The sequence below is a fragment of the Taudactylus pleione genome, unplaced genomic scaffold (genome assembly GCF_031769625.1).
Source record: "Taudactylus pleione unplaced genomic scaffold, aTauple2 ptg000619l, whole genome shotgun sequence".
NCBI classification, from domain to species: Eukaryota; Metazoa; Chordata; class Amphibia; order Anura; family Myobatrachidae; genus Taudactylus; species Taudactylus pleione.
The window spans coordinates 2,900,093-2,914,281 of NW_028285021.1; the positions used below are offsets into that span (position 1 = coordinate 2,900,093).

The 14,189-nt window shown below is 45.0% G+C and overlaps 1 protein-coding gene across 7 annotated transcripts in view; it reads right to left on the bottom strand.

Annotated features, from left to right (window-relative positions):
• Nucleotides 1-1,556: 1,556 nt before the first annotated feature.
• LOC148479648 (NAD-dependent protein deacetylase sirtuin-3-like) overlaps nucleotides 1,557-14,189 on the bottom strand; it is a 39,975-nt gene continuing 27,342 nt past the window's right edge. For 4 of the 7 annotated variants that reach the window (XM_088454525.1, XM_088454526.1, XM_088454527.1 and 1 more), the window contains exons 2-8: nucleotides 11,249-11,354; nucleotides 10,236-10,403; nucleotides 8,524-8,756; nucleotides 7,438-7,586; nucleotides 4,494-4,655; nucleotides 1,984-2,187; nucleotides 1,558-1,855 (exon numbers count right to left, since the gene is read on the bottom strand). In XM_088454525.1, the coding sequence (XP_088310651.1) occupies nucleotides 1,820-1,855; nucleotides 1,984-2,187; nucleotides 4,494-4,655; nucleotides 7,438-7,586; nucleotides 8,524-8,756; nucleotides 10,236-10,403; nucleotides 11,249-11,325 (1,029 nt within the window). In that variant the 5' untranslated portion in view covers nucleotides 11,326-11,354 and the 3' untranslated portion in view covers nucleotides 1,558-1,819. Of the gene's footprint in view, nucleotides 1,856-1,983; nucleotides 2,188-4,493; nucleotides 4,656-7,437; nucleotides 7,587-8,523; nucleotides 8,757-10,235; nucleotides 10,404-11,248; nucleotides 11,355-11,529; nucleotides 11,926-11,967; nucleotides 11,987-14,189 lie in introns of those variants that run through there. The other 3 variants (XM_088454522.1, XM_088454529.1, XM_088454523.1) reach the window with 3 other exon arrangements.

Here is a 14,189-nt window from a genome sequence, read left to right on the forward strand (position 1 = left end):
TCCCGCAGCCAAACCTTAATCTCCCCCTCCTGCAGCCTACCCTTAACCTCCCGTCCCACAGCCTAACCTTAACAATCTGCTACTGGTCCGTGCAGGATGTCGCCATTTCACATGTCAACATTGTAAACACATCGACATTCTGCACATGCCGACATGCTGAATGTAGACATTTTAATAACAATGTCGACATCATAAAGTCAACATCATGAATGTCGATATTCTAAATTTCTACTATATCCCTCAGCTGCACATCCCCAAAAAAATGTTGCACAGAAGATCCTAAGTTTAAAACAACAAGGAATAAAAGTGTGACAATCATTTTATCAGTTGGGAATATGCACAAGGCTACCTTAAATCTATTCAAAAGTAGGGTAAATGCTGTACAACATTTTATACCCAAAAGGATCCAGTTACCAAATAGACAAATCCCTTATATTTGGTCGGGCAAGTTATGTTTTCAGGCATTTCCTACTAGAGTATAAATGAGTTTAAGGAGAAGTCAGATTACTTTTTTTTTTATTTTTTTACTAGAACTGTGATGATTTCTCCTGTAAAAATTGTACTACTTAGAAGATATTTACCACAAGTGCACTTGACTCATTGGGGTAAATTTACTAAGATGAGAGTTTTTAGAAGTGGAGATGTTGCCTTTAGCAACCAATCAGATCCTACCTATTATCTTCTAGAAGGTGCTAGCTAAATGTTAAGTAGAATTTGATTGGTTGCTATGGGCAACATCTCCACTTCTAAAAGCTCTCATCTTAGTAAATTTACCCCATTGTATCCACTTTACAGTACACTTTGAAGAGGCTGTGGTTTGTCCAATAGGCTTTCTTAGGCTGGGCACACCCCAGAACGACAATGGCACGATATGCTGTTTCTGGGCAAATCAGAGCAACATATTGTGCATGACGTTCAGTGTGTACCCACAATTGTGCGCTTCCGCAGGTCGTACATGATACCTTCTGGTTGGCCGCACTGCAGATATCGTGTACGATGCCATATGTTGCTATATGCATTATGCCGTCGTACCACTGCATCGTGCATTGTGTACGCAAGATGCAATATGTCGGCCAGGCGGCGGATTGGCTCGGGAACACATCGTTCTGATGTGTACCCGGCCTTAGATGACCACCTCAAGGACCCAATCTGATTTCATATTCAGCCAGGAGTAGGTATCACTGGAATTAGTGACTTAGGTGCATAGTTACTTGCTCTTTCTTGCTTTATTTCCAAATCAGAATCAAACTCTTACTAAGCTAACTGTCCTGAAATACCACCAATGAATGAAAAAACACTATCATTGTCTTTGTATAGATAAACTAGAGGCATGGAAATAGAAATAAGATCATATGCTTTATAGAAAAAGTGCATTTTATTTTTTTTAAAATACAATAATTAGTAGTCACAGTATGCATACAGTATACAGCAAGCATCACTTTGCTTTCTACCATTATCAGTGACAAACATAGTATAGTTTTCCACTTCATGTGTACAAAAGACATACAATGGGGTATATTTACTAAGGTGCAGGTTTTTAGAAGTGGTTTTGTTGCCCATAGCAACCAATCAGATTCTACTTAACATTTATCTAGCCCCTTCTAGAAGGTAATAGCTAGAATCTGATTGGTTGCTATGGGCAAGAAAAACCACTTCTAAAAACCTGCACCTTAGTAAATATACCCCAATGTCTGTGCCTTATACTACCTCCATCTTTGTCTTAGTAAAAATACTGTTTCTCATTTATATGAACAATAAACATAAAATTGATTGTGTCAGTATCTTCCTCCCAGCGGCATGCCTCAGACCCACGCCCGGGTCATAAGTGATGGTCTTTAATGTGACTTCCAGGATTCTAAGAAGAGAGAACACGTTAGCATGCATGATTATCCTGTGTGTGCACAGTGGTGAAGGACCTGTTGCTCTATTTACAGTATATGTTTAGTATGGCACATGTTGTCTCGTTTCCTTGTGTATGCCCACCTTGCCACTTTTCTCTAGTTCCTCCAATTCATGCTCCCATCCCAATAGCTGTACAAAGCGTTTCACTCCACTGGTGACCTCTCCTAGCTCCAGCACATTGAGCCCGTCTGAGTTGCTCAGGAATGGTCCTACGGGGTCTCGATTGATAAGGACACGTGGTGTGGAGCTACTAATCGTATATACCAAACTTGCAAATGGTTCCACCTGAAGAGACAAATACCTTAGAATATATAATGGAGGCTTTTAGCTTTCTCTGCTTATGATATAGAAAGATCCATCAACCTAATCTCAGACCTGCCAATGTATCAATGCAGTTTTTCTGGAAATTCCTCCAAAAACATCCCGTATGTATGAACAGGGGCCCTGATTCAGAGCCCCTCGCAAAAAGCGAGCGCTCGCTCTAAATCAGGGCGGCCGCTTTTTTATTTTATTTTTTAAAAACAGCCTCTTGGCCACTCGCTAAGCTGTGCGTGACCATTATAACATTGGCCCGTTAGAGAAGTTTTATTGATGCCTTATAGCAAATGCATATACTGCAAGCAGAACAAATGGCTTAAAACAAATGCATATGATGAGTGCCTAGCCTAACCCAGTCATGTGCACTGTTGGTGTCAACCTGGATGCATGATGCGTGCAATGCGTACGGGCGATCGGCACACTCCCGTGGTCGTTAGTGATATCTTCAGGTCAGCCGTGCTGCACGGCTAACCAGACTGTATCACATGCTGCGCTGTGCAAGGTAATGAAGGACGGAACGATGGTTCTCTCCATCCTTCATTACATCGTTCTGATGTGTACATGTACCATGGATACGACATGTTGGCCCGGCGGCATCCATATCCTCCGGGTACACATCGCTCCAGTGTGTACCTAGCTTTAGTCATAAGTTTCCTGACCACATAAAGATACACGGTTACAAGGGAGCTTCCCTATAGGACAAAGATTAAACCATGCCTATACACAACAGTTGTGGGCAACAATATCTAATTGTTCCAATGAATAATAAAGTGATGCACAAACGTATTATGCAGAAAGAGCCTTAAAACTGTAAAAAAAAACAAAAGTGCCTCCTGTTACAGACACTGTAGGGTTACACACAAGTCTGGTTGCCGAGCGCACTCTGATTATTCACACCATGGGCCTGGCTCAGAGGTTGAAGCAGTTGCAGCCGCGACTACGTCTTTTATGCTAATCCCTCGCTGTGCGTATTAAGAAGCACCATCGGTCGCACAATCGAAGATTGCTCCAGCCCTATGGAGGCACAGAATCTCTGTCTAAACATGGCCGCCTGTGTCTGTGCAGTCACCTCGTTATCTCCCAGGAATACCCAGTGGAATCCCCAGCTCTTGCATCCAAATTTGTCCTGTGGCTCCCGCTTATAACCATCGGTACACATGCGTAAACGGAAAACATTGACCGCTATATCAGGCCCTGTGTATGCTCCAGAATGAAACATAAGCAACTATGCGCAATAAAGAGTCATATGCATCTCAGCCACATGTCCACTTGCGGCTGAGTAGACGTAACTGGGCTATAAGATGAAGGTGTAATGTAGGCTACGTTTAGAGAGGGCTATGCATGTTGAACATACATGTAAATACACCTGTTTCTAGACGCATCTTTTACACCATCTGGTGCAAGCACATACTGATAATGATGATACCTACAGTATATAACCAAGCACACAGATAGGGGCGTTATGGCAGCCTATGGGTGAAAATATGTACTGCTGGCGCAAATGCAGCCCACTTGTGTTCAACTCTGCATAGAGTTGCATTGCTGAACAATTTAATTAAAGGGAGAATGTCAGGGACAGTGCGAGGAATGGCGGTGGTCATTATTAAATGCAATTAACATGTTTAGCAATAAGATTCCAAATAATGGAATAACATGCAATAACAATCCCTAAACCTATACTATATACAGGTAGAGGGCCTGATTCAGTACAGATCTCAACTGCGAATGCAATAGTGATTACGCACTCAGTTTCACTGCAAAGATATGCTAATCCACTGCGATCGCTATGCCGTCGCAGCACAACATAAGGACGCCCACCTTACACACATCCGTAATACTTAGTAATACTGCAAAACCATCGGTAACATCGAGTACCATGGCAGCCTCACGCACACTTGCACAAGCTCTGACCTTACTCAGGAATTGCTAACCTTATCGCAGGCAGTACTCAAGCCGTGTAGGGCATCGCAATGCCTAATTTATGCACGCCCCTGCAACGGCGTTCAAATGCACTGGCACGCCTGAGTTTCGTAGTCCTGCTCCCCATCACCACCCCCAAATGGTACTTCCTGTCAACCACTCTGCGATGGGTCCATCCCGATCGCTGTGGCTGGTCCACGCATGCGTACTGCGATGCATGCGCAGGACGCAACAATCGGCCGATAGCGCGCGTAATCGTCACAGCCATATCTTTTCTGCTGTGACATTCAGGTGGCATCTGCACGTTCCCCTTGTCCCTTTCCCATTTGTCATAGTGCTCCTATCTGTCTGACCTCTAGTGAGGTGCCCATCACTATCAGGAGATCTGCCCTGGGGAAATCCGTCAGGTGCAGAAGGAAGCGAGGAGGTAGTTGCTCTCCGAAGAATACAATGTCGGGTTTGATGAGGCCGCCACACGATGAACATCGAGGGACTCGAGACTCCATCACAGCATCCTGGAAAAAATGTCAGAAAACAGTGGAACCCAGGTCAGGACTTTGCAAGGTAATTCTTCCAAACAGATGATTAGTTCTAGTTCTCCCCATAGCACATCTATCTGTACAAGCCTCAACGGTAATGTCCCAATATGAGGTATGACTGCAGATGGAGCAGTTGTTATTGCACTAGTGAGCGTGCTACACTGTTGTTTCCAGTGGCCGTCCCTGGTTTTATAGGTATGACCATGGAAATCTCCCTATTTTTCATAACTGACCATCTGGACAGTGCAAGTCCTCTTATTGTGCCTATTTAATGCACTTTGTTGTTAAATGGCTTTGTAAGTGTAATGGGGGGTATCCACTTAGCGATATACAAACGAGAGCACGATTGCGACATTGCAATTGTGCTGTCGTTTGTATATCTAGTAATGTGCCTAGACTGCACGTTCACTCGTTCAGTCCCGGCACATCCCTCATCCCCGCACATGCAGAACCTGACGAGATCGTCAGGTTGACCTGCATGTACGGGCGATGTCGGATGTCGGAAGCGACCCGCGGGCACACGCATCGCGAGTCGCTTCCGTCCAAAACATGCCCGATGCATGCGCGATTTGCAAGTGCTTGCACGATAACGACATCGTTATCGTGCAATCGCTTGTTTAAATCGCTAAGAGGATACCCCCCATTAGTGTATATGTATTCAAAGTTTCAATAAAATAAATTATAAACGTATGGTGAGAATGTCATGAAGAGAGGGTGAAGATGTCCCTAAAATAACCTGGCCAATAGCAAAAGTGTTCCTTGATATTACATTAAAATTCTGGTCACGCTAAACCTAAAACATTGTGGCTGCAATAGTTTAGCAATGTACTCTGGGCCTGATTCAGACCTGCTCGCGAGAGCTGAGCGCTCGCAAGCGGGTCGATATTGGCCCAGTGCGCATGCGCACGACGGAGGCGGCTCCCATGGGAACGCCTACCGTCTGGGGCCGGCCCCACTGACATCACTTGTGATGTCAGTGGGAGTGCTCTCGGCTCTGATAGAGCCAAAAGCACTCCAGGGCTTGCGGCAACGAGACCCTACCACAAGGGTCTCGTCGCAAGCCCGATGGTCGCGACCATCTTCCTGGCCAGTCGCTATAACTGTGGGTGGTCACCCACAGCTATACGAGCGGCCAGGAGGCCGCTCTAAAATTAAGAAGGACGGCCCTGATTCAGAGCGAGCGCTCTGTCAGAGCGTCCGGCTCTGAATCAGGGCCTCTGACAGCTAGGTGCTGCATGATGGGCCTGATTCATCACGGATCGCAGTTGCAACAGCGTACGCAGATCGGCCGATGGTGTGCACTGCGCATGCGTATGCACAGCAGTGCATAGGTCAGGATTGCAACAGCACTGCGATCACGCACGCAGACAGAAAGCCATCGCAGACTGAGTGAAGGGACGTCAGCGTTTGGGGGTGGTAACGAGGGAGTGGTCGGAGAAACGTAGGTGTGTCTGTCTGTTTAAACGTCGTTGCATGGGGGTGCATAAATTAGCCACTGTAACGGCATACGCCGCTTGAGTACTCACTGCGTGCGACGAAAGTTACAATTTCTGAGACAGGTCAGACCTGCTGTAATTCTGCGTGAAGGTCCGATGTTACTCGATGTTACCGATGTCCTGCGAGATCTTACGGATGTGAGAAAGCGGTAGTGGGCGTCTCTATGCTGGCTGAGCAGATGCAGACATTAGCATATTTTCACAGCATAGCTGCGATCGCAATAGCGATCTGTAATGAATCAAGCCCTATGTACATTGATTAACCACACTGAAATGGGAGTACTTCAGCTAACACATCACAACAGTATGCCGTGTACGGTACCACTAGGACCTTTACTAGTTATGCCTGATGCTGGGTACACACTGGCCGATCGTTCAATTAAACATCTGATATATCGTCGGTGCGTTGGCGGGTGTGTACCAGCAATATGTCTGTGAGGACGTTGTTCACAGACATAGTGTGTTGGCTGTATATCACAGTCGATGGCCAATATATCTGCAGCTATATCGGCATATCATGCTGTGTGTACAGGCGGTCAGCTGACCACCCATACACTTGCTGCAGAGGCCACCAGACAACACAACTGGACGGGCACATGTAAATGCCCGCCCTGTTGTGACATCAGGCATGACACATTAGGAAGACAATGGTAAGTTCATATGCACTTACCAATCGTCAGATCATCCTAGTGTGTACCCAGCTTAAGATCTAAATTGGCTTTACAAGCAATCCCAAACTATAGAGCTAAAGAGATTGCTCATAAATAAAGCTGGATTTAAAGATTTCCATTATGTGACGCTGATTAACCCTAATATACACAGTTTACAGGGATACAAGTTTTATAACTGCTACACTGGTCATATGTATACGAGCCAGTCAAATGCCTGTGGTCACATGAAATTAGATTTCTACCACAACATAACGCAAGGTGCACTAAAGGTGCATACACACGTAACGATTTTTTGAATGAGTTGTCGTTAACGACATCGTTATCGTTCAAACAATCGTTCAGTTTCTGAGTTATAACGATGAATGATAATCGTTCAAGCGCACTCCCGTTTGTAGTTCATCGTCTGTTTCAGACTGTCCAACATAAAGATTTTCATTAAGGGAAGGAACATTTTTCGTTCATCGTTGTAAAAATCGTTCACTACACTTAAAAAAAATCGTTCACTTTTTCAAGGGAAAATCTGACAGAAAATCGTTGGTTATAAAATCATTACGTGTGTATGCACCTTTAAACAGGTACATTGCTACTCACGCTGAAGGTCTTTCCTGAGTACTCTTTAAGACACATGGTACATGTGGATGATGAAAATGAGCCATGAGCTTCTACCAATTTTTCGGCTGGGATACCGGCCACTGCAATAAAACATCTGTGGTAGAACGTGTACAAAATTTCTCCTTGTTCTGCAAAATACGACTTTTTTTTTAACTCACTTTTTGTAAAATCCAATGATATAGTAACAAATAAATGACTAATAAATAAATAAAAGTAGTATATTAGATACTAATTACAAAAACACATTCTACATTAGTATTGCCGCGTATCCACTACGTGATGTTACTGAGCAATTGCACGATTACGACATCATAATTGTGCAATCGCTCAGTAATCGTGCACACATCGGGCACTATTATATCGGAAAAGACAGCGATGCGCGCTCCCGCTGGTCGTTTCCGACATCAATCATCTGCTGAACATGCTGGTCAATCTGCCGGTAATGACAGATTGCTCATGTTCAGAGAGGATTGATGAGCCTACACTGAATGATCAATCGGTCAGTGTAGGCACTGCAGGGGGAAGGGGAACGACGGTACGATTACGATGTCGTAATCGTACTGTCGTGTCGGTATCTGCTAGTGGATCCCTGCCTTAAGCTAATGTTCATGTTTTGTTCTCCCTGAACTGTGCAATATAAAAGTGTTCTAGAATCATGTCTCATACACAACCCCTTCTTCTGATGTTACAAGGCCTCTGTGTATGTATCGTGGAGAGCTCTGCGCTTAACCATTTTATTTGTTTGCATGTAGTAGGCAGTTCAGTCGGAGTATTAGTGCTCGTATGACCAGACACTTGCTCTGATGGCTGTGGAGATGGTCCAAGCTCCTGACGCTAAAATACACAGGCAAGTGTCACCTAAAGTTATTTCTGGCTCTGTGATGTGAAAAACATCTGAAAGTGCCTATACTGGTCACTGCCTATTAAAGCACAATCTAGATGGCTGGGCAGTCCTCTAGTCAATCTGGACCATGCTGCGTGGTCCACGCAAGTTTCTCTATTTCCCCTCCATGAATGTTTTTTAGAACAGTTGACTTGTAAGTGCATGAATTACAGCACCCTCACCTCTCTCCAATCCATCGATGTTCTGTGTGTAGAGGCGTAATAGTACCCTTTTATCATTCAGGAGGCGCAGAAAGTAATGTGCTGGATTGGGGTGGTGACGCCCAGGTAGGAGTTCCTGGGAAAGACGCAAGAAGGCACTGGGCTCCCGCAAGAAGTAGCTTAGATCAAATATGGCTTCGGGGTATGGGAGGGAATATTCCTGCAGTTTACTGTACAGGCCACTAGTGGGAGACCTGCAGCAAGACAGACATGCGAGACACAACATGTAATAGATAAGTAAAGGGAAAAGAGTATGCAGGGAACAACTAGTTACTGAATTTGATATTCACCCGTAATCATTATATGGAATCTAAGGGGTCTATTTACTAAGCAGTGTTAGGAGACAGAGTGAAAAGTGATAAGAAAGTAATAAGATGTCAGCCAATCATCTCCCAACTGTCATTTTTCAAACACAGCCTGTGAGATGACAGTTGGGAGCTGATTGGCTGGCACCTTATTACTTTCTTATCACTTTTCACTCTGTCTCCTAACACTGCTTAGTAAATAGACCCCTCAATTTCATGTACTGCAGATTCACTTGAGTCTCTGTATTGAAACAAGACTTATGGAAAATGACATGGCATCAATTCCATCAATGTCCAACCCACTGTGTAATATTCATCTCAGTGCCAAGAATACATCCATAGTAAAGAGATGTAAAACAAGACAAATATAATCATTCTATTTTACACACCGGGCCTGATTCAGTTCCGCACACAAATGCCATCGCGGCTGCGATATCTCACCAATCGCAAATGCAAAAATATGCTAATGACTCACCCACCGTCCAGTGCTTAGAGACGCCCACTGAAAGCTTCATCTGACATCCGCCGCTCACGCACAAAACCGGAAACAATGAAAACATTGAGCGCAGACCCGGCGGCCACCAGCCTTCTGAGTAAGTCTAAGGTGCCAGGGACACAACGTGTCTCCAGACACGCAGAGGACTCTCCTGCTGCAAGCAAGGCTGCAGTGGCTAATTTATGCATGCCCTGAAAACACGCCTGCGATCTTCTAACACCCCTAAACGCTAACTACCTGTCACTCAATTTGCGAGTGAATCATCTGTGTGTGTGATCGCAAAACAATCGCTGAGCATGCGCAATGCGGCTTTCTCACATGTGCAATGGCTAACAATCGCTCAAACTGCGGTGCCCATTCACGGTGCGATAGGCACCTTGTGCTGCAACAGCCAATCCGATGGCCAACATATCTTACGATCCCCACACATGGAGCGACCGCTGCCCGACCGCCCGATATGCCGGCACCCCCCTCCCCCACCCGCATAGCCTGCATGGGCTTGTACATCGCATCCCCAGATCGAGTGACCTTGCAGTAAGATCTGGAGGTGCGATTTACTCCCCCACGAGAGAGCGCACTGTCCGATATCATGCCCACACACGGTACGATATAGCAGCGATATCGTACCAATCCGTCGGATCGGCTGCTATTTCGCACTGTGTATGGGCACCTTAAGGGAGGCTATTAAAAAATAAAGCAAAAAGCATATCAAAGATGGTCATAGCATGCATTTAGCCAGTGTAAAATAGCATAGACATTTTCAGCTATCTGAGATCCTTTCATTGTATGGGTAGTGTTAGACATATATCACTATATACTTAGTGGCCATGGAGAAAAGGAATCCTTAGTGAAATTTAATGATTATCGTTCACCTGAAATCTGGGATCCCACTGTCTGTACTGATACCAGCGCCCACCATTACTAATATACGGCGGTACAAGCCCTCCTTTATCCCGTTTGCCACATTGGCGAGGGATAGACCATTGTCTTTGCTGTCACTTCCTCTATGGTGAAAGATGCTGCGATGAGCTCGTATCCAGCTGTGACAATAGGAAAAAAATCACATTGGAATTATTTGTTGCATAGCTAATGGTTTATACAGTGTGCAAGAAAAGTGTTAACACTGCATATAAATACAGTACACAGTACAGTACATCAGCTTCAAAGGAGCTGTATTGGTCTTAACTGTTAGATCAGTAAGTAGTCTCTATTGTGCACAATGTGGTGAAATATTAATATTATCTTTTATTTATATGACGCCACCAAGTGTCCATAGCACCCTACAGGGAAAATTACAAAAATACACACAACCAGTACAATCAATGAGTGGGTGTAAACTAGAGATAGTGATAGTCCAGGGTGATACTAAGAGAGTTGAGGGCCCTGCTTGTGAGATCTTACAGACTAAGAGACTATGGGCCTGAGGACCTGAAACAGAGCCGAAAGCACTCCCACTGACATCACAAGTGATGTCAGTGGGGCCGGCCCCAGACGGTAGGTGTTCCCATGGGAACGCCTCCGTCTGGGCAGCCACTCCCCCCGCCTGCCAAAGTGGGCGTGCTGTCACTCAACATCGACAGCACGCCCCCTTTGGTATGAGACCCGGAACGACGGTTTGCCCATCGCTATCCGGGTCTCGCGCATGCGCACGACGGAGCCGGCTCCGTCGTGCGCATGCGCACTGGGCCACCATCGACCCGCTTGTGACCGGCTATAAAATGCATAAACTGTCCTTGGTATTTTAATTTTTCACATATAATTTTCTTACCTTATTTTTTACCACTAATCAACAAAAATACTCTGTAATATCCAATAAAAATGTTTCTTAATTACAAGCAAAACAACAGATACATGTCTACTGATATGAAATGTGTTTATTACTTACCTTTGATGTGAGTGTGGTCCATTTTTAAGGCATTTGGACAATAGTGATAATCCATTCCTACCAGCATGAGGCAGCATCTGACATGAGCTTACATGAACAGTTCTCACTAATGGAAGAGTTACAGGAAAGGATTCAGCCTCAGAAAGAGCAGTACAGACAGGACACATACATACATACATGATATATATATATATACATACATACATACAGTACAGTGCTGCAATGCTGGCCTCTGTCACCCTCAGGACAGAGGATAATTATATAGTAGAAGTTTGTGTTACCTGTCACCGGCTGTGAGAGTGCAGACACCAGAACCATTCTCCTTAAACAGGAGACATATATCAGAGCCATCTGTCCTGTACGGTATACAAATCAGCTATACTGCAAACCACTGCCTATGTACTTCATCAGAGTGTATAATGGTCATTCCTAAGTCACAGTATCTGTCTATAGGTACATGGTGCTATATGCAGTTATTGCTGGGTAATTATTTATCAGTATTGGTAAATAATCATATATACACTATGTGCTTTCCCTGTGTGTATATATACAGTATGGTGTATGTCACAGTGCCTGTGTTATAAGTAGCAGTTACTGCTGGGTAACTATCTATGTATCAGAGCTCTGGACTATATACTGTATATAAGATCAGTGTGTGTTGTGTGTGTGCTATGCTGGCCTGTCACTGCCAGCATTTCTGTCCCTCCCCTCAGACTCACCAATAGGCTCTCAGCTGGCCCAGCCTGAGTTATATCCTGCTGCTGCTGTGTGCCAGCCAGCCAGCCACTATACATAACATAACCTTGACTAGTTAAGGGGCAGATTTACTTAGATTTACTTTACTGTCTCACATTATTAACCCCTGTGTTACTGGAAAGAAAATCAGTGTGCACATTATTAAAAATTATACTGTACACACACTAGATTTTGCATTTCCTTAAAGACTCGACATGAAATGGGTCTATTCTTCTAGGTAGATACGTATCTATAAAAATAAATGAGAGGGTATGGAATTGTGATCAGGCTAATTAGAAAGTGCCATATAATGTATACATACTGGGCACATAATTTATATACATATCACAAAAAGTCTCCATTTCCTTAAAGTCCTTTGTCAATTTGCACTTTTATAACTCATTTGTAACTATTTTATGTACAGTACAAGTCTATTGTGATTGCCAACAGTCAAAAATAATTTCCAAGGATAATATACAGCAGGTCAGTAAGTGATAATAAGCATGAGATGCATTGTCTAGGGCAGATGTTGTCACAATGCCATCATAACCAATATATATGGTTGGTCGCCAAGCACCAGCACTCATGGACTTGACTGGGAGCAGCAATTCGAGAAAGGGAGGGGGAGGGTCTATTGTAGACGGGGAACAATGTGTGCGTCCTGCTAAAAGGCCATTGACCAGCACAAGACGAAAGCTGAGTACACACTAAGTGATGTGTACCCAGCCGATATGTCGGCCCAACATATCTGATCCTGGGTACACATCAGAATGAGGTAATGAATGATGGAATTATATATACCTTGTTACGTCCTTCATTACCTGCAATGGGGCCGCTTGCAATATCGCGCATATTGGCTGTACACACAGGACCTCATTCAGAGGCGGGCATTAGATGCAAGCGGTCGCTCTGAATGAGGGCGGCCACTTGCATCTTGTAGTGCCGCCTCTTGGTCGATCGCTAAACTGTGGGTTACCACCCACAGCTCTAGCGGCCGTCCAGGGTGATGGTTGCGATGGTCAAGACCATCACGACCATCGGGGCTTGCGACAAGACCCTAAGGTTGGGTCTGGGCACTCGCAAGCCCCAGGGAGCTTCCTGCTCTGATCGAGCAGGAAGCTCCCCACTGACATCACTGATGATGTCACTGCGGCCGCCCACAAAACGTTAGGCATTCCTTAAGGAACGCCTCCGTTTTGGAAACCCCCCCCCCGGCCCGCCTACACAACGGGGCGAGCTGACGATCAACATCGACAGCCGCCCCTTTTGTAGCGAGCTCCGGAGCGAGAGAGTTCTCTGGGGCTTGCACACACGCAGTACGGCCGCTGTGCGTGCGCAGGGCTACCCATCGACCCGGTTGCGAGCACATCGATGCTTGCGACCGGGTCTGAATGACCCCCACTGAGCGATGCGGCCGATGTGGTTCCAATTCGGCCAGAAAGGACATACTGTACCGACATTGTCTCAGTATGTACCCAGCTTAAGATATACAGTGCATCCAGAAAGTATTCACAGCGATTCACTTTTTCCACATTTTATGTTACAGTAGGGGTGGGGAACCTTTTTTCTGCTGAGGGACCGTCTGAAGTGTCCTAAGGATGCTCCTGGCGGCACCGCTGCATAGATTTTGGCTGCAGGGTGCTATTCTAGGCACCCTGCTAGCCAAATGAGACTAGCAGAAAAAAGCTCTGAGGGCCAGACCGAATGATTCTAGGGGCCTTATACGGCCCCCGGGCCTGAGATTCCCCATCCCTGTGTTACAGCCTTATTCCAAAATGGAATAAATTCACTTTTGTTCTCAAAATTCTGCACACAACACCCCATAATGACAACATGTAAAAAGTTTTTTTGAGATTTTTGCAAATTTAATTAAAAAAACAACAACTAAGAAATCACATGTACATAAGTATTCACAGCCTTTGCCATGAAGCTCAAAATTGAGCTCAGGTGCATCCTGTTTCCACTGATCATCCTTGAGATGTTCCAACAGCTTAATTGGAGTCCACCTGTGGTAAATCCAGTTGTTTGGACATGATTTTGAAAGGCATACACCTGTCTATATAAGGTCCCACACTTGACAGTGCATGTCAGAGCACAAACCAAGCATGAGGTCCAAGGAATTGTCTGTAAACCGAGACAGGATTGCCTCGAGGCAAAAATCTGGGGAAGGGTACAGAAAAATATCTGCTGCTTTGAAGGTCCCAAT